At 45.1% G+C, this 22,274-nt stretch overlaps 1 protein-coding gene across 3 annotated transcripts in view; it reads left to right on the plus strand.

Annotated features, from left to right (window-relative positions):
* The first annotated feature begins 18,501 nt into the window (after positions 1–18,501).
* The window catches only part of GALNT18 (polypeptide N-acetylgalactosaminyltransferase 18), a 356,353-nt gene continuing 352,580 nt past the window's right edge, over positions 18,502–22,274 (plus strand). For 2 of the 3 annotated variants that reach the window (XM_073882914.1, XM_025848485.2), the window contains exon 1: positions 18,502–19,181. In XM_073882914.1, the coding sequence (XP_073739015.1) occupies positions 18,947–19,181 (235 nt within the window). In that variant the 5' untranslated portion in view covers positions 18,502–18,946. The remainder of the gene's footprint in view (positions 19,182–22,274) is intronic. The other variant, XM_025848484.2, reaches the window with a different exon arrangement.

A 22,274-nucleotide genomic window follows, 5' to 3' on the forward strand; every position in this document is an offset into this window, starting at 1 on the left:
CTCTGAATCTCAGTTTCTTCTGTAAAATGAGAATAATAGTAATAATAATTATAGTAATAATCCTGCATAGATTTAGTCTGAGGTTTAAGACAATGCAACCAAGGTAGAGGAGCTCCTCTATGCCAGGGGCAGAAACATCAAGAAGGAAAGGAGCTTATGCTGGGCTACAGGATCATTAGACCCAAAGGCCTGGGACGGGCTAATAGTGGTCCTTTGAGCAGTATGAAAAGATTCCACCTTAAAAACCCAATCCTAAGGGCAAGCATTGTATATTGCTTCTTGTTTGCTTGCTTTCTCAGATATCACTGATCAGGGAAGATTTAGGGTTTCTCTTTTTCTTTCCTTTTCCCTTTCCCCACCCCCCATTTTTCTCCCCTCTAACATCAACCTGATGGCACAGAGCTTGAAAATCCTCAAGTTTAGGGCTGACTGGAATCAGATCTAGCTGTGCCCATCAGCTGCTGGGAGGCTTGGAAGGTTCCAGGAGAGCCCTACCTTTGAACCAGAACCCCTTTGCCACCATCTGCACACAGATCCTTTGTAGTGGAGACAGAAATTTTTGTTCTCCATAAACAACAGAGCAGTACTTTTGTTGGACACTTTCCTCTGCTGAGAATTTGGAGTAGCACTTTATCAACCCTGAGTGCACTGCCTTGCTTTAATGTCTGGCAGAGCATGAATTGTAAACACGTCATTAGACTTAAAGGCTGCCCCGAGATGCTAGCTGAAGGAGAACAGGCCCTGAAGAAAAGAGAAGTTTGGCTGAAAATGAGCTGCTGAATAATTTATCATGAATTGAAAAGTCAATACCTTAAGTGAGGCGTGGTGAAGCTTTGGGAACTTGGAGGTAAACACTGAGAGGATGTAATTTTTGAGAGAATATTACCAAAAGGAATGGCTCTTTGCCAGAAGCAGGAGATGGAGAGCCCATGACCAAGGGCTGGGGTGGGGAGGGGGCAACAAAAGGAGAAGTTAGAGCAGAGCTTGCCTTCAAGGCCGCTGCTTCTTAACGGGAGGAGAGGTTAGGCCCGAAAAGAGTTGGGGAATGGTTGAGAACAAATCAGAATGCTAGGGAGGAGTTCCAAGAAAACCTGAACAGTGAACCCAGGAAAGCTTCCTGGAGGAGGGAGGACCCAGGCCTGGAAGGGAGGATTTGATGAAGGGAGGGGAAGGAAAGGGAACCTCATCAGACAAACTGTGAAGGCACAGCAGAGAGAAGCTGAGGAGGGTGGTGGCGGTGCAGGCTGAGGAAGGCCACATGAAAGAACAGAAATGTGCTCAAGTTTGGCATGCGAGCCCCTGCAGATTCTTTGGCAGGACCTTGACATTTGTTCATTGATTCATTCCACAAATAATCAACATATAATTGAGTAGCTGTGTTCCAGAGACTCGGCTGTGCCTGCCATGGTGAGCACAAGACAGGCATGATTCCTGACCTCACAGAACTTACATTCTAGTAAGGAAAACAGATAATCAACAAATTGTAAGCACATTCATTGTGCTAAGTGTGCTATATGCACCGTCTCGGTCCTTACTGTGAGGTTAAGAGGTAGATGAACTAATTATCTCCATTTTACAAATGAAGAAACCGAGGCTCAGGGAGGTTAAGTAATTTGCCCGAGACAACCCAGCTACTAAATGGTGGAGCTACAAATCTGTAATGCAATGACATAGTTATGATTTGGTTAAATGTTAGATGGGGAAATAGATGGGGCCATGGGCCATTGTTGGACACATGATTTTTTCAGCGGGTCAGGGAGGCTTTCTGGAGGACGGAGCTAACATGACACCTGCAAGATGAGTTGGGTGATGTGAGATTGAGTGGCCCCTTGGTGAAGGTGGGGGGTAGAAGATGCCAGATCTGGCCAGGCTCTGAAAGACTGTCAGGGAGGCTGGACTTTATCCTGAGGGCAGTGAGAAGCCACTGAAGGGTTCTAGAGGGGAGGGATGGAGTGTGTGTGTGTGACAGAATCAATTTTGCATTTTTAGGAGATCACTCTGGTTGCTTTGCAGGCAATTGATTGGTGGGGCCAGGAGTGCAAGCTGCTGAAACAGTGAGGATGTTGAGAAACAGGAAATAAGTGAACCAATAAATGTGTCAAACCCTTGAATGGTTTATTCATAGGAGAGTCCCTCAGTCCCATGCTCAAAGCCTTTTTTCCCCCACTTACATCCAATTCTAATAATTCAGCTGTTTGTTTTCCCAATTTGTAGCAGATGAGTAATAACTCAAGAAAGAATTCGAGAATGCAGTGGGAAGGAAGCACTAGCCACCGTGAAAAGTGGCAGCTTGATTCTAAGGAAAGACACACATTAAAAATACTAAAATAAATCTGAATTGCTTAGCAGGTTGGGATTATTCATAGAAAGGCAAATAGCCCTACCCCAACCAGATCCTCTCATTTCAACCTTGTATTTGATAACGTTAGCAATTACATTGAATCAACAACAAAGTGTGATATTAACCTCTCTTTAAAAAGTCAGGCGGAAAAAAAAAGGATGATTTTACATTCCCAGCAGTGCTTTTGACTTGTTGAGTTGCTGCTGGACTGATCCCAAGATGGACTTGAAGCCTGGAGCTCGTGTTCCTGTTCCAGTCCCCAAGACCAGCTCTGGGTCTCCCCCTGTATGGTGGTGGCCATCCTAAGGTCGCTAGAGCAGAGGGACTGGGGCTTGGTCAAACCCTCTAGACTTTCATCAGTGAGCCTGGCACATGAGCTGAGGCAGGGTGACAAAGCGGTCATGACGGCCATGGTTCTCCTTCAGAAGCTTGGCAGGAACATTTTCTAGACTGACGAACATAGTTTTCAAGGGACTTGGAAAGGTCACAGATACTAGGGAACCTCCTCAGAGAAGCACAGCGTCCCTCAGTGGTTCCTTAGTGATTGCACCAGCATGGGCGTGGCTCTAGCCCTTCACTGTGCCCCTTACTGCCCGCCCCCACTGGGCCCCTCACTGAGTCCCTCACTGCATCCTCACTGGGCCCCTCACTGAGTCCCTCACTGCATCCTCACTGGGCCCCTCACTGGGCCCCTCACTGAGTCCCTCACTGCATCCTCACTGGGCCCCTCACTGTCCTCCCCCCACACACTGGCCCTCTCACTGAACCCCTCACCAGCCCCTCATTCAATCACGGTGGGCCTTGGCCTAGATTAAGTGTGAGATACACCCTGGCTGTGGGGACTTGGATTGGCTCTTCTCCGATCTGAGACTGATGTCCTCCAGGGCCCTTATGCTCTGGTGGTCAGGCACCCTCCATCATCCCTGAGGCGGGTACTCCACTTTTGGTTTTGCTTGAGTGATGAGAAGTACTACCAGGGAGCCAGGTCAATGAAAGACTCCTGAACAACTTCTCCTATTTCGGGAAACTTATTTTGTTGTTGTTGTTAGTTTAATAAACAGACTGAAGCCTCCATTAGAGTTGCCTGAGACATTTGGATTCCATTTGGGAAGCTTTGGTAGCAGAAAGTTGGTTAGTTCTCGGACCTCAACTCTTTGGTAGCAGAAAGTTGGTTAGTTCTTGGACCTCAACTCTTTTTTTTTTTAATTTTTTTATTGTTATGTTAATCACCATATATTACATCATTAGTTTTTGGTGCAGTGTTCCATGATTCATTGTTTGTTCATAACACCCAGTGCTCCATGCAGAACGTGCCCTCCTCAATACCCATCACCAGGATAACCCATCCCCCTCCCCCCCTCCCCTCTAGAACCCTCAGTTTGTTTTTCAGAGTCCATCATCTCTCATGGTTCGTCTCCCCCTCTGACTTACTCCCCTTTTCTTCCTCTCCTGTTATCTTCTTCTATTTCTTTTTTCTTAAAATATGTTGCGTTATTTGTTTCAGAAGTACAGATCTGTGATTCAACAGTCTTGCACAATTCACAGCGCTCACCGTAGCACATACCCTCCCCAATGTCTATCACCCAGCCACCCCATCCCTCCCACCCCCAACCACTCCAGTAACACTCAGTTTGTTTCCTGAGATTAAGAATTCCTCATATCACTGAGGTCATGTGATACATGTCTTTCTCTGATTGACTTATTTCACTCAGCATAACACCCTCCAGTTCCATCCACGTCGTTGCAAATGGCAAGATCTCATTCCTTTTGATGGCTGCATAATATTCCATTGTGTATATATACCACTTCTTCTTTATCCATTCATCTGTCGATGGACATCTTGGCTCTTTCCACAGTTTGGCTATTGTGGACATTGCTGCTATAAACATTGGGGTGCACGTACCCCTTCGGGTCCCTACATTTGTATCTTTGGGGTAAATACCCAGTAGTGCAACTGCTGGATCGAACGGTAGCTCTAATTTCAACTGTTTGAGGAACCTCCATACTGTTTTCCAGAGTGGTTGCACCAGCTTGCATTCCCACCAACAGTGTAGAAGGGTTCCCCTTTCTCCACATCCCCGCCAACATCTGTTGTTCCCTGACTTGTTAATTTTAGCCATTCTGACGGGTGTGAGGTGGTATCTCATTGAGGTTTTGATTTGGATTTCCCTGATGCCGAGCGATGTTGAGCACTTTTTCATGTGCCTGTTGGCCATTTGGATGTCTTCTTTGGAGAAATGTCTGTTCATGTCTTCTGCCCATTTCTTGATTGGATTATTTGTTCTTTGGGTGTTGAGTTTGATAAGTTCTTTATAGATTTTGGATACTAGCCCTTTATCTGATATGTCATTTGCAAATATTTTCTCCCATTCTGTCGGTTGTCTTTTGGTTTTGTAGACTGTTTCTTTTGCTGTGCAAAAGCTTTTTATCTTGATGAAATCCCAATAGTTCATTTTTGCCCGGGCTTCCCGTGCCTTTGTCGATGTTTCTAGGAAGAAGTTGCTGCGGCTAAGGTCGAAGAGGTTGCTACCTGTGTTCTCCTTTAGGATTTTGATGGACTCCTGTCTCACGTTTAGGTCTTTCAACCATTTGGAGTCTATTTTTGTGTGTGGTGTAAGGAAATGGTCCAGTTTCATTCTTCTGCATGTGGCTGTCCAATTTTCCCAACACCATTTGTTGAAGAGACTGTCTTTTTTCCATTGGACATTCTTTCCTGCTTTGTCAAAAATAAGTTGACCATAGAGTTGAGGGTCCATTTCTGGGCTCTCGATTCTGTTCCATTGATCTATGTGTCTGTTTTTGTGCCAGTACCAAACTGTCTTGATGATGACAGCTTTGTAATAGAGCTGGAAGTCCGGAATTGTGATGCCGCCAGCTTTGCTTTTCTTTTTCAGTATTCCTCTGGCTATTCTGGGTCTCTTCTGGTTCCATACAAATTTTAAGATTATTTGTTCCATTTCTTTGAAAAAAGTGGATGGTATTTTGATGGGGATTGCATTGAATGTGTAGATTGCTCTAGGTAGCATTGACATCTTCACAATGTTGATTCTCCCAATCCATGAGCATGGAACGTTTTTCCATTTCTTTGTGTCTTCTTCAATTTCTTTCATGAGTATTTTATAGTTTTCTGAGTACAGATCCTTTGCCTCTTTGGTTAGATTTATTCCTAGGTATCTAATGGTTTTGGGTGCAATTGTAAATGGGATAGACTCCTTGATTTGTCTCTCTTCTGTCTTGTTGTTGGTGTATAGGAATGCCACTGATTTCTGTGCATTGATTTTATATCCTGCTACTTGACTGAATTCCTGTATGAGTTCTAGCAGTTTTGGGGTGGAGTCTTTTGGGTTTTCCACATACAGTATCATATCATCTGCAAAGAGTGAGAGTTTGACTTCCTCTTTGCCGATTTGGATGCCTTTGATTTCTTTTTGTTGTCTGATTGCTGTGGCTAGGACTTCTAATACTATGTTGAATAGCAGTGGTGAGAGTGGACATCCCTGCCGCGTTCCTGACCTTCGGGGAAAAGCTCTCAGTCTTTCCCCATTGAGAATGATACTCGCTGTAGGTTTTTCATAGATGGCTTTTATGATATTGAGATATGTACCCTCTATCCCTATACTCTGAAGAGTTTTGATCAAGAAAGGATGTTGTACTTTGTCAAATGCTTTTTCTGCATCTGTTGAGAGGATCATATGATTCTTGCTCTTTCTTTTGTTAATGTATTGTATCACGTTGATTGATTTGCGGATGTTGAACCAGACTTGCAGCCCAGGAATAAATCCCACTTGGTCATGGTGAATAATTCTTTTAATGTACTGTTGGATCCTATTGGCTAGTATTTTGGTGAGAATTTTTGCATCCATGTTCATCAAGGATATTGGTCTGTAATTCTCTTTTTTGATGGGGTCTTTGTCTGGTTTTGGGATCAAGGTAATGCTGGCCTCATAAAATGAGTTTGGAAGTTTCCCTTCCATTTCTATTTTTTGGAACAGTTTCAGGAGAATAGGTATTAATTCTTCTTGAAATGTCTGATAGAATTCCCCTGGGAAGCCGTCTGGCCCTGGGCTTTTGTTTCTTGGGAGATTTTTGATGACTGTTTCAATTTCCTTAGTGGTTATAGGTCTGTTCAGGTTTTCTATTTCTTCCTGGTTCAGTTTTGGTAGTTGATACATCTCTAGGAATGCACCCATTTCTTCCAGGTTATCTAATTTGCTGGCATAGAGTTGCTCATAATATGTTCTTATAATTGTTTGTATTTCTTTGGTGTTGGTTGTGATCTCTCCTCTTTCATTCATGATTTTGTTGACTTGGGTCATTTCTCTTTTCTTTTTGATCAGTCTGGCCAGGGGTTTATCAATCTTGTTAACTCTTTCAAAGAACCAGCTCCTAGTTTCGTTGATCTGTTCTACTGTTCTTTTGGTTTCTAGTTCATTGATTTCTGCTCTGATCTTTATGATTTCTCTTCTCCTGCTGGATTTAGGCTTTTTTTGCTGTTCTTTCTCCAGCTCCTTTAGGTGTAGGGTTAGGTTGTGTATTTGAGACCTTTCTTGTTTCTTGAGAAAGGCTTGTATTGCTATATACTTTCCTCTCAGGACTGCCTTTGCTGTATCCCAAAGATTTTGAACAGTTGTGTTTTCATTTTCATTGGTTTCCATGAATTTTTTAAATTCTTCTTTAATTTCTTGGTTGACCCATTCATTCTTTAGTAGGATGCTCTTTAGCCTCCATGTATTTGAGTTCTTTCCGACTTTCCTCTTGTGATTGAGTTCTAGTTTCAAAGCATTGTGGTCTGAAAATATGCAGGGAATGATCCCAATCTTTTGGTACTGGTTGAGACCTGATTTGTGACCTAGGGTGTGATCAATTCTGGAGAATGTTCCATGGGCACTAGAGAAGAATGTGTATTCCGTTGCTTTGGGATGGAATGTTCTGAATATGTCTGTGAAGTCCATTTGGACCTCAACTCTTTACTCAGTTTTGACTTTCTGGCTGTGAACCAGAAGTAGGACAGGTGAAACTATGATGTCTCTTGCACAACTTTTGCTAGCTGGAGTTTTAGGTATATTTTTTGTTGCTATGATCAAAGTAATTTTTTCATTGTTTTCAAATTATTTTTTGGAGTGTAGAAAAGTAATTGATTTTTGTTTATTGATCATATATCTAGCAACTTGTTAAAGTACCTTATTAATTATAATAAATTGGCATTTATTTGGAGTTCTCTCTCACTAAAATCATTATTAGAGGATAGTGACAGTTTTTTTTTATTTTTAAAAATTTTTTATTGTTATGTTAGTCACCATACATTACATCATTAGTTCTTGATGTAGTGTCCCATGATTCATTGTTTGTGCATAACACCCAGTGCTCCACGCAGAACATGCCCTCTTTAATACCCATCACCAGGCTAACCCATCCCCCCACGCCCCTCCCCTCTAGAACCCTCAGTTTGTTTTTCAGAGTCCATCGTCTCTCATGGTTCGTCTCCCCCTCCAACTTACTCCCCTTCATTCTTCCCCTCCTTCTATCTTCTTCTTTTTCTTTTTTCTTAACATATGTTGCATTATTTGTTTCAGAAGTACAGATCTGTGATTCAACAGTCTTGCACAATTCACAGCGCTCACCGTAGCACATACCCTCCCCAACGTCTATCACCCAGCCACCCCATCCCTCCCACCCCCAACCACTCCAGCAACCCTCAGTTTGTTTCCTGAGATTAAGAATTCCTCATATCAGTGAGGTCATATGATACATGTCTTTCTCTGATTGACTTATTTCACTCAGCATAACACCCTCCAGTTCCATCCATGTCGTTGCAAATGGCAAGATCTCATGAGGATAGTGACAGTTTTATCTTTTTGAAAGAAAAAAAAGGAATACATGTTTGTATATTTTAGAAAGATTCTCATTCACACTGATCAAAATAAAAGAACAAAGAAGTGGAGTTTCAATTATCTGGATATGCTTATATGTCAGATTTTTTATTCTCTGACACTATCAGATAATATATAATTTAAGTAAGACTATTATTCATTAATTTATTAAATATATATATAGTACAGTGATAGGCTTTGAGGCTATTACTGTGAGTAAAACTCAGAGACCCATCTCTGCCCTCCTGGAGCCAAAGGACTAAGGCGGTTTATCAGTTAATAGTGCAGGAGAGGGATGAAGGCAGTTAAGGTCATGGAGAGGACATGGAGAGACATGGAAGGATTTGTGACATAATTAGTAGTTAAAACCAATACCAGGTGGTCATAGGTTGGGCATGAGGAGCAAAGGAGAGGGAATTGTAAAGGATAACTTCTGGGCGTCTGGTTTGTGCAAATGAATCGGTGTTATCCTTCAGTGTGATGCGGAATCCTGGGAGAGGACCAGATTGGGGAAGGCAGACAGGATGGGATGCTCATGAGACTGGTTTTGCCATTTTGATCTTGAGATGCTTTTGAGTCATAAGGAGAGATGTTGGCAGGCAATTGGATATACTGGTCTGGAGCTTGGAGGAGAGACCTGGCTGGAATCATCTGTCGATAGAGAGTAATTGATGGTTTGGGTGTAGATGAAATTGACTCGTGCTGGGGAGAACAGAGGAAGAAGAGGAGAGAGGCGTGAATGGACTCTTGAGGAGTTACAACATTTAATGGCCAGGTAACAAAGTATAGGTTGGCAATGGGATGAGGCAAGAGGAAATGCAGGAGTGTGTGTTGTCCTAGAAGCTAAGGGAATTGAATGTTTTAAGAAAGAAGGGAAAGTTAACAATATCAAAATCTGCTGACAAGTTAAGTAAGATGAGGACTGAGAAATTCCATTGGATTTAACCACATTGTAATCACTGGAAACATTATCCAGAGTTATCTTGGAGATGATTATCATGTTGAAGAGTGAATGGGAAGTGGAATTTTTTGATAATTTATTGGAAAATAAATGAATCTGCCCTGTTGTATTTTGGTTTCAGAATGCAACATAACGAATAAGGATGTTTTCTGTTAAGGCTTACAGAAATAGGCTCTATGAATGAGCATACCTTCAAAATCCTGGACCTACCCATTCAACAGTTGTTGGAGACCCTGCCATGAAGTTAGGCTGGAATGGCAAGGAGTTTTGCCATGTCTGTCAAACTCTATGGGGACACAGCGTCTGTCAGCTCACTCATCATGCTTGCAAATGCCTGGATATGGATAAAAGAGCCCAGGCATACTGGAGAATCATTACCAAATACCTAGACACTATTTGGGTTTGTGCTCTGTCAAGAGAGTGATTATATTGCTATCTGTAAATACATTTTGCCACATCAGCCTATCCATTGGCACCTGCTGAGGCTATTTTATCTGGAATCATCCATCTGAGTACTTTGTACTTTGTGCATCTGCATTTGTTTTGGAACTAAGTATATAGAAGTTCTTTGATGACAAATTCCACAGTGCTCTAAAGAGGGACTCTGGCCCTGCTGCAAATGCAAGCTGTCCCCATATCTGGTCTCTGGCTCTGTCATAGGAAGCAGATTGTTGACTGTCTCCCAGCTGCTTCTTGCCACTTGCAATTTGTGCTTTCTGCAGAAATCACTCTGTTCTGAATAAGCCAGTCACCTCGCTGTTGTGAGAAGGTTGTGTGTCTGTTGAATATTTTATTTGCCATCTGGCTGGCAGCAAAGTACAGAACCTACATAAGGGCCAATAATGCCCCAGACCACCATATACCAATCCTGAAAAGGTCGCTTGCTTCTCCTCATGTCTGGCTGGCACCATCAATCCCTCACACAGGTCCCGTGCTCTTCTTTTCAGACTTTGAGAAGGAGGGCTCCATGCTGTGAAGCAGCTGAGGGAGATTTCTGTTCATACCGGGGTAACCTCCAGGCATTTTCCTAAAGAAAAGGGGTATTTCTTCTTCCTGCCTTCTGGAAGCCCACACAAGACTTTCCAGGGTAGCACCTTCCATGGGTATGAGGGAATCTCTGACTCTACTTCTGCTCTCAGTAGAAGCTCGATAAATATGACTCCCCTTCTTTGTCTTCGCCAACCAGATTCTCTGTTTCAGAAAGGAGGGATTTAGTGGCTCTTTCCCTTGCTCAAGGACAATATCCAATTAGGGTTTGAAAGCAATCCTCTTTGCAGATGCAAACACTTCCAAGAAGTCTCTTACTTTTGAGACTTACTCAGCCAGGAATTCCTTCATTGACTATGGATACCCCTTAAGAGATACCTGGGAGGGTTGTGGTAGATGGAAAGAGTACTGGACTTGGAATTAGAAGCCCTCTACCATGTTTTAATGTTTGACCTTAGATACAATTTCCTCATCTGTAAAATGGATATAATTATAACTTACTTTATGGGGTTGCTGTGAAGATCAAGATATGTGTGAACCGTGTTCCATGGATTGGAAGTACTAGTATTCCCTACCTCCCCTAGAGATATAGGTGGTCTAATAAGACACATCACTGTTCTGTGTAGTTCTACTTGATTCTACTTTTTTTCCCTTTATTTGATTTATTTATTTGATTAATTGATAAATTAAATTTATTTATTTGAGAGAGAGCACAAGTGGGGGGAGGGAGAGAGGAAGAGAGAGAATCCTAAAGCAGACTCCCTGATGAGCGTAGAACCTGATGCAGGGCTTGATCCCACGACCCTGAAGTCATGACCTGAGCCGAAATCAAGAGTCAGCCGCTCAACTGACTGAGCCACCCAGGCACGCCTTGATTCTACTTACATACTGATACTCATCCCTTTAAGTGATAGCAATATTAAAAAAATATACTTAGTCTTTGGGCTACAGAAGGGTTAGGTTCCTGAATATATGCTATATCATATGTATAATTATGGATTGGAAATGAAATGTCATGATTTATTATTTAAATAAAAGTGTTAAATACCATTAAAACTCACATTTGTTAAAAGCTTACTGCAGACTGCATGGTAAGCTTTACAGATACTCTTTCATTTTATCTTCACAACAACCCTATGAAGTAGATATTAGGTTTTATAGATGAGGAAATTGAGATACAAGAACTTAAGTAACTTGCCAGGATTCATAGAATTAGTGAATGGCAGACCCAGAATTTAAACCCAACTCTGTCTGATTACATGTGTATAACCACTACGTTCTACTGCTTTCCTAATTAACATATCTCCTACTGGGCATTTAACTTCTATAAAATCTTTCACTATATCTTCACTAATAGACAACTTATAAAAATGTTATTTATGTAAAATGCACAAAATTAAGAAATGGCTCTGAGTGTGCAAAAGAAAGAGGTGGTGGTTGATAAATTCCTGCTCTCACTAAACAGTGAATGTCATGTACCTTGATGATTCCTTTTACTTTCTCAATAGGGAATACATACAAGTAGCGTGAGTAGTTCGAGAAGTGTGTGTGTGTATGTGTGTATGTGTGTGTATGTGTGTGCGTATGTGTGTATGTGTGTGTATGTGTGTGTATGGGTGTGTGTATGTGTGTGTATGGGTGTGTGTGTGTGTGTGTAGCTCAGGTCACAAAGTGGGGCAGCAACCAATGTGAAGCAGATTTCAGCACACCCCAATGAATCATTTTTTAACTGTAAACATAATAATTTGAATTTAAGAAGTATTACATTAAGAAATATTCGTTGTAAAAATTCAGACATTATAGATGAACCTGGTATGAGGGTGGCCACTATCCTTAGTTGTGGTTCATTTCCCAAAGAAAGACTGTGTGGTTAACAGTTTCATGTGTATTACGTCTCAGATTTTATTGTGTATATGACTCATCTGGGGATTTTGTTAAAATGCAGATTCTGAATCAGATGTGGGATGGGCCTGATAATAAGGACCCAGCTGAAGCAAATGCTACTGGTCCATGGACCACACTTTGAGTACAAGGTTATAGAGTTATGTGCATTTTTAATTTCATTAACATATATTCCATATCTTCTTTATCCATTCATCAGCCCATTGGGGCTCTTTGCATAATTTGGTTATTGTTGCTAATGCTTCTATAAACATCCGGGTGCATGTATCCCTTCGAATCACTATGTCTGTATCCTTTGGGTAAATACCTAACAGTGCAATTGCTGGGTCATAGGGTAGCTCTATTTCTGACTTTTTGAGGAACCTCCATACTGTTTCCCAGAGTGGCTGCACCAGCTTGCATTCCCACCAAGAGTGTAGGAGGTTTCCCCTTTCTCTGTATCCTTGCCAACACCTGTTGTTTCTCATGTTGTTAATTTCAGCCATTCTGACAGGTGTGAGGTAGTACTGGAATTTTGATTTGTATTTCCCTGATGATGAGTGATGTTGAGCATCCTTTCATGTGTCTTATAGCCATCTGTATGTCTTTGGAGAAATGTCTATTCATGTCTTCTGCCCATTTTTAAACTGGATTATTTGGTTTTGGGGTGTTGAATTTGGTAAGTTCTTTATAGATTTTGGATACTAACCCCTTATCAGATATACCGTTTGTAAATATCTTCTCCCATTCCATAGGTTGCCTTTTAGTTTTGTTGATTGTTTCCTTTGCTGGGCAGAAGCTTTTTATCTTGATGAAGTCCCTATAGTTTATTTTTGCTTTTGTTTCCCTTGCCTCAGGAAACATATCTAGAAAGAAGTTGCTATAGCTGATGTCAGAGAGGTTACTGCCTGTGTTCTCCTCTAGGATTCTGATGGTTTCCTGCCTCACATTTAGGTCTTTCATCCATTTTGAATTTATTTTTGTGTATGGTGTAAGAGAGTGGTCCAGTTTCATCTGCATGTCACTGTCCCAAGTTTTCCCAACACCTCTGTTGAAGAGACTGTCTTTTTTCCCCTGGATATTCTTTCCTGCTTTGTGAAAGATTAGTTGACCATATAGTTGTGGGTTTGTTTCTGGGTTTTCTATTCTGTTCCATTGATCTATGTGTCTGTTTTTGTGCCAGTACCATACTGTCTTGATCACTACAGCTTTGTAATATAACTTGAAGTCAGGAATTGTGATGAAGGCATCAGCTTTGCTTTTCTTTTTCAAGATTGCTTTGGCTATTTGAGGTCTCTTGTGGTTCCATGCAAATTTTGGGATTGCTTGTTCTCACTCTGTGATACCAAACTGCATTCCAAAGTGATTGTACCAACTATGATTTCACCAGCAGGATATATGAGTACTTATTTTTCTTATATTCTCTCTAATACTTGCTAATTATCACCTTAAATTTGTCAATCTGATAAGTGAGATATGGTATCTATTTTTACATTTCCTGATTTTAACAAGTTTAAGCATCCTTTCGTATATTTTTGGGGTATTTATACTTTCTCTTTAGTTAATTGCTTGCTCATATTTTTGGCCCATTTTTCCATTTGGATATTTGTGCCTATTTTATTTTAGACCAATCCTTAGTCTATGAATTATCTTGCAAATATTTTCTTCCAGGTCTAATGAACAAATTCCCATCTGGCACAGCTGCCTAGTGATTGAATGGAAGTGGAGCCATTCAGAAATGACATAACTACTTGTTGGGGCAGAATTTGGCTCCTTCATCAACTGTTGGGGTCTTCCTCTTTCATATTACTATAATATGTCAGATTAGAGCTTGTTCGACTGTATTACACTTGTTCCTTCTTCAGCTTCCTCCACTAAACAGTGATCTATCTCCCTGAGGGCAGGGGTGCAGGTCTGTGAGTCAGCTCTGCATTACCTGTACCTAACACTGGGCCTAGCACAGAGCAGACACTCAGAAGTGTTTAGTGGGTGAATAAGTGGACAGATGGTTAAATGGGTCTAGTTGCAGGATTCCTGTCTGGGTTTGCTTTGCAATTCAGCTAGGGTTTGCTTTGGGTTCTTCGATAAGGTAAAAAAAGAAGAGCCAAACATCTATTTCTAGGACCCTTTGCTCCTGGTTAGAGGAAAATTCCCTCTGGTGGCTAGTCTTCTCTCCTTTCTTTTACCTTTCAGATACTTTGTTGCTGAGAGATAGTAATAGCACTTATGGAGCTAACACATATATAGTGCATTTAATGTGCTTTATAGATAGGAATTCATCCAATTCTCACAATAACTATCTCCTCCCCATTTCCTCAGATGAAGAAACTGAGGCATAGACTGGTTAACTAACTTGCCCAAGATCATACAGCTAGTAAATGGCAGATATGGACTATGAACCCAGCTGTTTGGTTTCCTAGTCTGTGCACAAGAGACAACATATGAAAAACCCTAGACCTAACATAGTTGTAGGTTCTAAACAAACATTCTCTTTGTTCACATTTCCTCCCCTAGAAGTGTGCCTTTTCCAGCAGTGACATCTCAGTCCTGACGCTTGGCAGAATCTAATCTTGTATGTACTGTTCCTCCACAGCCTTTGTCTCTGAACTTTGCATCTGTCCCTGTTGGAAGCCCCAACAATCCCTTTTTCCTAGGGTCCTGGCAACCCCACCTGCCATCCAGCCAGACGAAGGAAGGATTGAGGCATTCTACCTTTAGGGCCCATTTTTCCCTTGTAGCCCCCAAATTCTAATTGGCACTTCTGGCCCCAAGGCTTTGCACGGTGCTGCCATCTGGTGGGTATAGATGACCAACTGAACTCTCTCCAATGAGTGGACTCCTTGCCATTGGCCAAGATTGGTCCACTGTTCCTTTTAATCCCCAGGTCAGGATACTCCACTAGAATGTAATCAACTGGTAGTTAAACTCCATTAATGATTGGCTTTTCCAACCCTGGCATTAAAGATATTCTGAATGAAGGCTTAGTAATTGGGGGGATGACAGTGTGGCTATACTTGTAGGTAAGAAATCCTACTTGGCTCCCCCTCAAATCACATGAAGAGGGCAGCTGCCTACACAATATGAAAGATGGTTTAAATTCAAGGGCTGAACCAGGGAGACCCTATTAAGGATCTCCAGCCCTTTTTGTAGATTCTTGAAGGTACCCACTTTTCTCTTACAGCAAGAGTGGAAGGAGACCCCAGGTCCAAACGCTAGGCCTAAGTTTAAAGAAATACATTGTCCTGGAGTCTCTGCTTAGTCTGCTCCCATACATTATCTGATTAAGTTCACAGTGATCCCCTAAGGCAGGATTTATTTAAAATAAAAGTGGGGAAACACTTAAGAGTTAGATAAATGACCTAACTTGAGAATCAGAAACATCCTTCCAGTTCATGGATAATTTTTAGCAGCTTTCCAGGTTCAGAAAAGAGGCCCATATTGAGACTATGAGACTCAGATTATAACCACATGTCTGGAGTAAACTAGGCAGGGCCCAGAGCAACTGGTCATTCAGACAAAACCTCAAGGGTTCAATAGTTCCTTGTTGGATTTAATGTAATTGAACTGAGGGCTAAAAGTATGGTCCGTGTATTGTTTATAGGAGGGCTCACATGGGGGCTCTTTTCTGGCCTTGTGACTCTAAAACCTTTGTGGGTAAAGTCTTTGTGCTCCCTTCCAATTCACTTGTTTATAACCAAGGAGTTAGCAGTCTTAAGTGGAAATTTGAGGGTATGGGGCAGACAACAATCTCTGAAACCAGCTTTCCATTTTGAACTTCCTACCAACCAATGCGGATCATTGTACTACTGATGGTGAAGAGAGACATTATGAATAGAAAGCCAGTGTGCTAGAACCCAGCTAGGCAAGATGAGCACTTTGCTGCCTATAGCTTTAATTCCTGTTGGCTTCCATCAGGGGAGAGAGCACTGATACTGGTTGGTGGAGGAACCAAGTACAGTTGACCCTTGAACAATGCAGGGGAGGGGGTAGGGGCACTGACCCCCTGAACAGTTGAAATCCAAGTATAACTTTTGACTCTCCCCAAATGAATTACTAATAGTCTGTCGACCAGAAACCTTACCAATAACATAAGCAGTCAATTAACACACAGTCTGTATTATATGTATTATATACTATATTCTTGCAGTAAAATAAACTAAAGAAAAGAAAATGTTATTAAGGAAATCATAAGGAAAATACATTTGCAGTCCTGTACTTTATTTATTTAAAAATATTTGCATATAAGTGGATTCACACAGTTTAAACCCATGTTGTTCAAGGGTCAAGTGTATTGCTAAACAGGAGGATGGAGTTCATGGAGTTGAGTTCTGGCCTGGAAGGGGAAGGACCTTATCCTGGGAAGGAAACTCACCTGATCCTGAGCACCCACTGTGTCTTGCACTAATTGAAGCCCTTTCTGGTGCATTCTCTCATTTAATCTTTATAACCACTCCCTCAGCAAGTATTGTTTACATCTGACATATGGGGATATTGAGCCCGAGCAATGTTTTAGAATTTGTCCAAGCTCACATAATTAATAAGTGGTGGATCTGGGATTAGAGTCCTGGAGTCTGGTTGCCCCTCCAGTGAATACTCTTTGAACCGGTCAGCTTGCCCCGGTGACCCTTCAGAGAGGAGAACCTGTTCTGCCTTCTTTTGATGCATTCATCCCTCCACAGTTACAAGTGATCTTAGAGGGTCGGCTGAACAAAAATTTAAGGTCACACAGTTCACTTTGGTTTTGCCCTAAACCTTATTTTTAAAGTGGGTTTTTTTTTTCTCCCATTAAGAATGTGAAAAATGAGCATTGCCTCCTCTCTGTCTAGCCCTGTGGTGGTTTAGGAAGATCCTGGGAAGAGATGAACTTCCAGCGTTCCTCCTGGGACAGCGTGCATGACAGGAGGAAGAATTAGACTTTTGCCATTAACTGTACTCAAGGCCATTGCTTGTAAATTCATCCAACCAGAAGAAAGTCCAGACCCTTCATTTGTGAGCTGATTATACATCCAGAGAAGAAAGGGAGAGGCAGGTTTTATTCCCTCCTGGTTGTAGATTTCTTTACCCCCCCCTTTATTTTTTCAGAAAAGGATTAGTGTATATGTGTGTCTTCTTCTCTCACACATATGGACACATACATACTATCCTCCTCTATTCTCCTCCAAACTCATTTCCAGCCGTGGGTAAAGAGAAATCTTCCAGTTGGTGTCATAGCATATTTTGGGGGCTTTGGTTGATCAGCCCTTGGCTGATGGCCATAAAGTGCCCCTTCTTTGGTTTTGTGCCCTCCCTCTTTTGTGGGGCCAGTTTCTTGAATCCAGAAAATATCACCTGAGAGACCCTGGCCCCCTGGGGTGCTGGTGTACAAGGTGGCTGTGCAGCAGGCTGCCTCCCTGACTCTTTAGGAAATGTCCCCACAGATGGAGAAGAGGATATGAATCTGTGTTTTAAAGAGTTTTTGTTTAGATTTTTATTGATGCTGAGAAGTGACTTCAGCAGAAGGGGTTAATATGAATAAGTACATTTGCTCTTCTAACAAATAAAATGGTGTCAGCCATTAGAGTCCAGCCATGTCCCTTTGCTGTCAGTCACAGTTCTGTTCTCTCTAACACCAATTACAAACAGCATGCATGGGGACTTTACAGTTCACAGTGTAATTCCACCCCGTGCCTCTGTATCCCCTCCCCACACCGCTGGGATATTGCTAGTGCAGGATTTGCCAATGCACTGACACGAGCCTGGTCCCACATGGATGACAACTGGGTTACAGGGCACAGTTTTGTTCTGGGAGCTGTGCAGACTTAAAAAAAAGTCTAGATAGGAGCAAAACTCTTCCAGGGGTTTGGTGGTGATAGTGGTGGTCCAAAATCTGGGAGATTCCTAGGAGGGCTAGCTCCTTTGACAATTGCCAAGTCTGGAGACATCCAGGAGGCCGGCAGACAGAGGGCTCGGGACAGGGGGAGGTTGAAGTGAGGCTAAGGAAGAAGTGGATGCCCACGGGGCCTGACCAAGGGCAAGACTAGTCAGGCGATCCCGCCCAAGCTTCCCTGGCCTCTCTGCTTCCAAGAGGGACGCGGAGTTGGCCGGTGGGCCTGGGGCGAGAAGCCCCGCTGAGGGGCGCTGAGCCGCGGGACCCCGCAAAGACCGGAAGTGCCGGCGCAAGAGCCAGAGCTGGAATTCCCTAGAGGTGGAATCTGCGGACCTAGGGGCTGAGCCTGGCGGCGCGCCCTCTCCGGGAGCCTCGGGTCTAGGGCAGCCAGCGCGGGCGCGGGTGGAGGCTCAGGAGCGTCCCGGGAGGGCGGGAGCGAGGGGCGGCCAGCAGGTGGGGCCCGGGGGCCGGACTCCGCCCCCCGCGCCCTCCTTGTTGGTCCGCGGCCGCCCAGCACCGGCCCCTCTCCCGAGCCGGAGCGCGATTGGTGGCGGCGCTTGTCGCTCGGAGGGGGCCGGGCCGCTCTGCTCCGCTGCTCTCCCCGCCGCCGCCGCCGCCGTCGCCGCGGTCCTTCCAGCAGCGCGGGCCGGTCGGACTGCCGAGGCAACCCGCGTCTGGCGATGGGAAACGGCGCGGCCGCGGACCCAGGCTGTGGCAAAGTTTCCCAGACGCGCGTATCCGGGCGCGCGGCTGCGGGCCACCCGTGACCGCTTCCAGAAGGGCTCCGAGATTTTTAATTTGGAAACAAAATCCACCTCATTTCCTTTGTCAAGCTCTCTCTCCGGGTGGCCAGCGGCGGGAGCTCCAAACTTGGGCACGGCGGCTCCACGGCGAGCAGCCCGGGCTGTGGAGGACCTCGGGACTCAGGTGCTCCGGCGCCCAGCGGGCGCGGGCGGGCTGGGGGGGTGTGCGCGCGGGGGAGTGCCGGCGCGCGGCGAGGAGGGTCCCCCGGGAGCTCTATATGGAGGAGGGAGCCCAGAATGGTGTGCACCAGGAAGACCAAAACTTTGGTGTCCACTTGCGTGATCCTGAGCGGCATGACCAACATCATATGTCTGCTCTACGTGGGCTGGGTCACCAACTACATCGCCAGCGTGTATGTGCGGGGGCAGGAGCCGGCGCCTGACAAGAAGCTGGAGGAAGACAAAGGGGACACCCTGAAGATTATTGAACGGCTGGACCACCTGGAGAATGTCATCAAGCAGCATATCCAAGGTACAGGCGCCCGGGGAAACTTGGGCGGCTCACAAGGCCGGGGAGTGCCCGGTGCGGCCCGGGGTGCTCTGGAGCGGGTGCGCGTGGAGCCAGCGGCTGCGGGGGGCTGAGGCCGCAGACGCTTGGGGGGCTGCGGGTGCGCTCTCGCCTGCGTGGGAGACCCTCGCTCTCCGCGGCGGTGCGCGCTTCTCCAGGGCACACGTGTGTGCGCGGGGCTCCACGCGCGGGTGTGTGCAGCTCACTGGCGGTGTGGGGGCGCGCTGCGCACGTGTCCAAATGTGCCCGAGACTCCGGACTGGTTGCTCGCCGGCTCTTGGGATCACACAGAGGTCCGGCTCAGAGTGTGTGTACGTGAATGTTTGTGTGTGTGCAGGAGAGAGCGGGCGCGGGCAGTGGAGCTCATTTGGCCCGTGTAAGGGCCCAGGGCGAGATGCTTGCGCGGCCCCAGTCTTTGGCATTTAGAACCTACAGGCTGCGGGACAAGCCGAGGCTAGGACGATTGCGTAGACCCAGCCCCAGCCCTGCTGTGCGCCGTCCGTGGGCGGTTGGACATGCACCGGGAATCTGTGGCTGGGGTGCTGTTCGAACCTATAGCGGTCCCCACCCCCATCACAGCCAGTGGGTCCAAGACCCTCTCCAGGAGCAGGTGTCGACTCGAGGAAGAAGCAGAGGAGCCTGGAGCTCTGTCCACTGCGGTGGCGCATCCGCCCAGGACCCAGACAGCCCGCCCTGGGCTGTGCCTGAAGGCCGTTCCCTCCGGGCCCAGGGAGCGGTTGGGGCGGAGCAGACAGACTCGCTCGCAGCGGGTCTGGAGTCTAAGGCTGAGCGAGGTGGTTGCGCTCCAACCAGGCCAGGGCTGGGGCCAAGGGGAGGATGGGGTACGGGAGCTCTCCCGAGGAGACCCCGTCTGATGTGCTGTCAGAGGCAGGCGATGGAGAGCTCCCGGCACCGCGGGGCACTGGTGCTGGGTGTGCACACACACGCGCGTCTCACACGTTCACACTTCTCTTTTCTTCACCTCCCCGCTTCCCCTGCTCTCTCCCAGGAGTGGGAGCTTCTTAAAGGCAGGGAGCCTTGTTCACCTGTAAGCCTGGTAGCCCAGCCAGGCTCTGGGTCCACTACCCAGCAGACCTTGACAAATACCTGGTTGGATGGAAGCCTTTCTCCCCCAGGAGCACTCTCTTTTGTTCACACGTGGGCGTCTGGATCTGCTTCTGCCCCGGCTGCCCCTGCCAAGGTAGGGAGGGCTGCTGTGTCCACAGTTGGTCTATTTCCTCATAGGTCCCAGGGAAGGTTCAGGTGAGGGCAGGAGAGGTGTACATACCGCTGGTGCTTTCTAACTGATGACTTCAAACCAAGCCCAGGGCTTGGGGACACTTCCTAGTAAAGGGGACCCCTGGCAGCTTCTCCTTCATACCTGCCTCTGCCTCTCAAACTGGCCCTGGGCTTGGCACACCAGTTTATCCATCTGATGGTTCCTGTTGCTGCTGTTTCTTTCTTTTTTCTATCCCGTGGGTCTGGACTGACAGTTCATCAGTGATAGAAGTACAGTGTTTGCCCCAGGGTGATTCAGAACGTTCCCAGGGAGACACAAGGCCATACCTTACTTTGACATTTCCAGTTTGCCCACAGATTTTGAGAGATTTTCATTCACAGATTCTGTGTGTGTGTGTGTGTGTGTGTGTGTGTGTGTGTGTGTATATATATGTATATATATATTCCTGGAAAATGGTTCTCTTGTGCTTTCCAGTCTGCTCAGGGAGGAGGTGAGCGAGGTACTGTTTTGGGAAGCGGTGAGGAGACGTTGTTAACCCGTGAGCTTATCACAGAGTAGCCCCTATCATGTTGAATGTGGACCATGTCACATGATTTATAAGGCTGTACATGAAAATGAGTACAGTGTTGAAGCTGAAAGGAGCCTTTGCGATTTTGTTCTCAGGAAACCTTATAACTATGCATTGTTCTGAACTTTAAAATATATACCTGAAAAAATTGGGAGAAATAGGAAGCAAAGACAGAATGGGATTCTGAAGACATGGTTGGTCCACTTCTCTTGTGTATGTGCACTGACTGTATTAGGACTCCTGTGGATATTCAGAAATGACCAGATTCTTGGGACAGAAAGGCAGAAGCCACAACCTGTAGAGGAGTGGGGAAGGGTCAGTGGCTTGGGGAAGACTAGATAGGAGGCAGGTAGAGGGCAGAGATTAGTTGGTTGGTTGTGCTATGATGGTGTAGTGATGACAAGTGACAGCCCCCCCAAACCCCCGAGTGGTGCTGGAGCCATCCAGAGCTAGGTTGCAGGGAATTAAGGAAACCTAGGGGTTTACTTGATTTAAGTAAGAGGCCTGCGAAGTTTGGGACTGGCCAAGTGCAGCTCTCTGAAAGGCAGAGGGTGGGAAAGGACAATCAGACTCTTGTACTTGGTGATGTGGACCGTTCATGCGTATTCCACTGTCACGTTTCCTCTAGTCAGTACAGCCTTTTGAGCAACCCAGTTTAGTCTGCTGAGCTGGGGGAGTGGAGAAGAAAGGCTAATGATAACAGCTGAAAATTATATAGCACCCATTATGTGCCAGGTACCATTCTAAGTGCTTTATGTATATTGACTAATGTAATCATCACAACCCTATGAGATGGGTAATATTAACTCTGTTTTACAGATGGGGAGATTATATGATTTGTCTAAGGTCACATCACTGGTGTACATGGTAGTTCGAGGATTTAAACCCAGCTTCTGTGGCTTCTTCAGAGTCTTAACCACGTACTATACTGTCTTCTAGAGGACCAGCAGATCACAGGGGGAACAGTGCTCCCCTGGAGTTACTTGATGGTGGGGGTGAGGGTCAGAATGAGAGACCCCAGAGGATGACCAAGGAATGATGAAGTCATAGCCTTCTCACTTCGAGACTCTTCTGTAGATAAACTCAGGAAGCTCTGGGTTTTGTTTTATCTCATGCTGAGCGGCAGAGGTTACATTCACTAAAAAAGTGTTCATGGACTACCCAGGGCAGTTCCTGGCACATTCTACAGAGTAGGTGCTGGCTGGATGAATGGATGGGTGCGTAAGTACACGGTGTGGATGCCCAGTGC

The sequence above is a fragment of the Callorhinus ursinus genome, unplaced genomic scaffold (assembly GCF_003265705.2).
Source record: "Callorhinus ursinus isolate GAN/ISIS: 27379988/994484 unplaced genomic scaffold, GSC_fseal_2.0 scaffold49, whole genome shotgun sequence".
NCBI classification, from domain to species: Eukaryota; Metazoa; Chordata; class Mammalia; order Carnivora; family Otariidae; genus Callorhinus; species Callorhinus ursinus.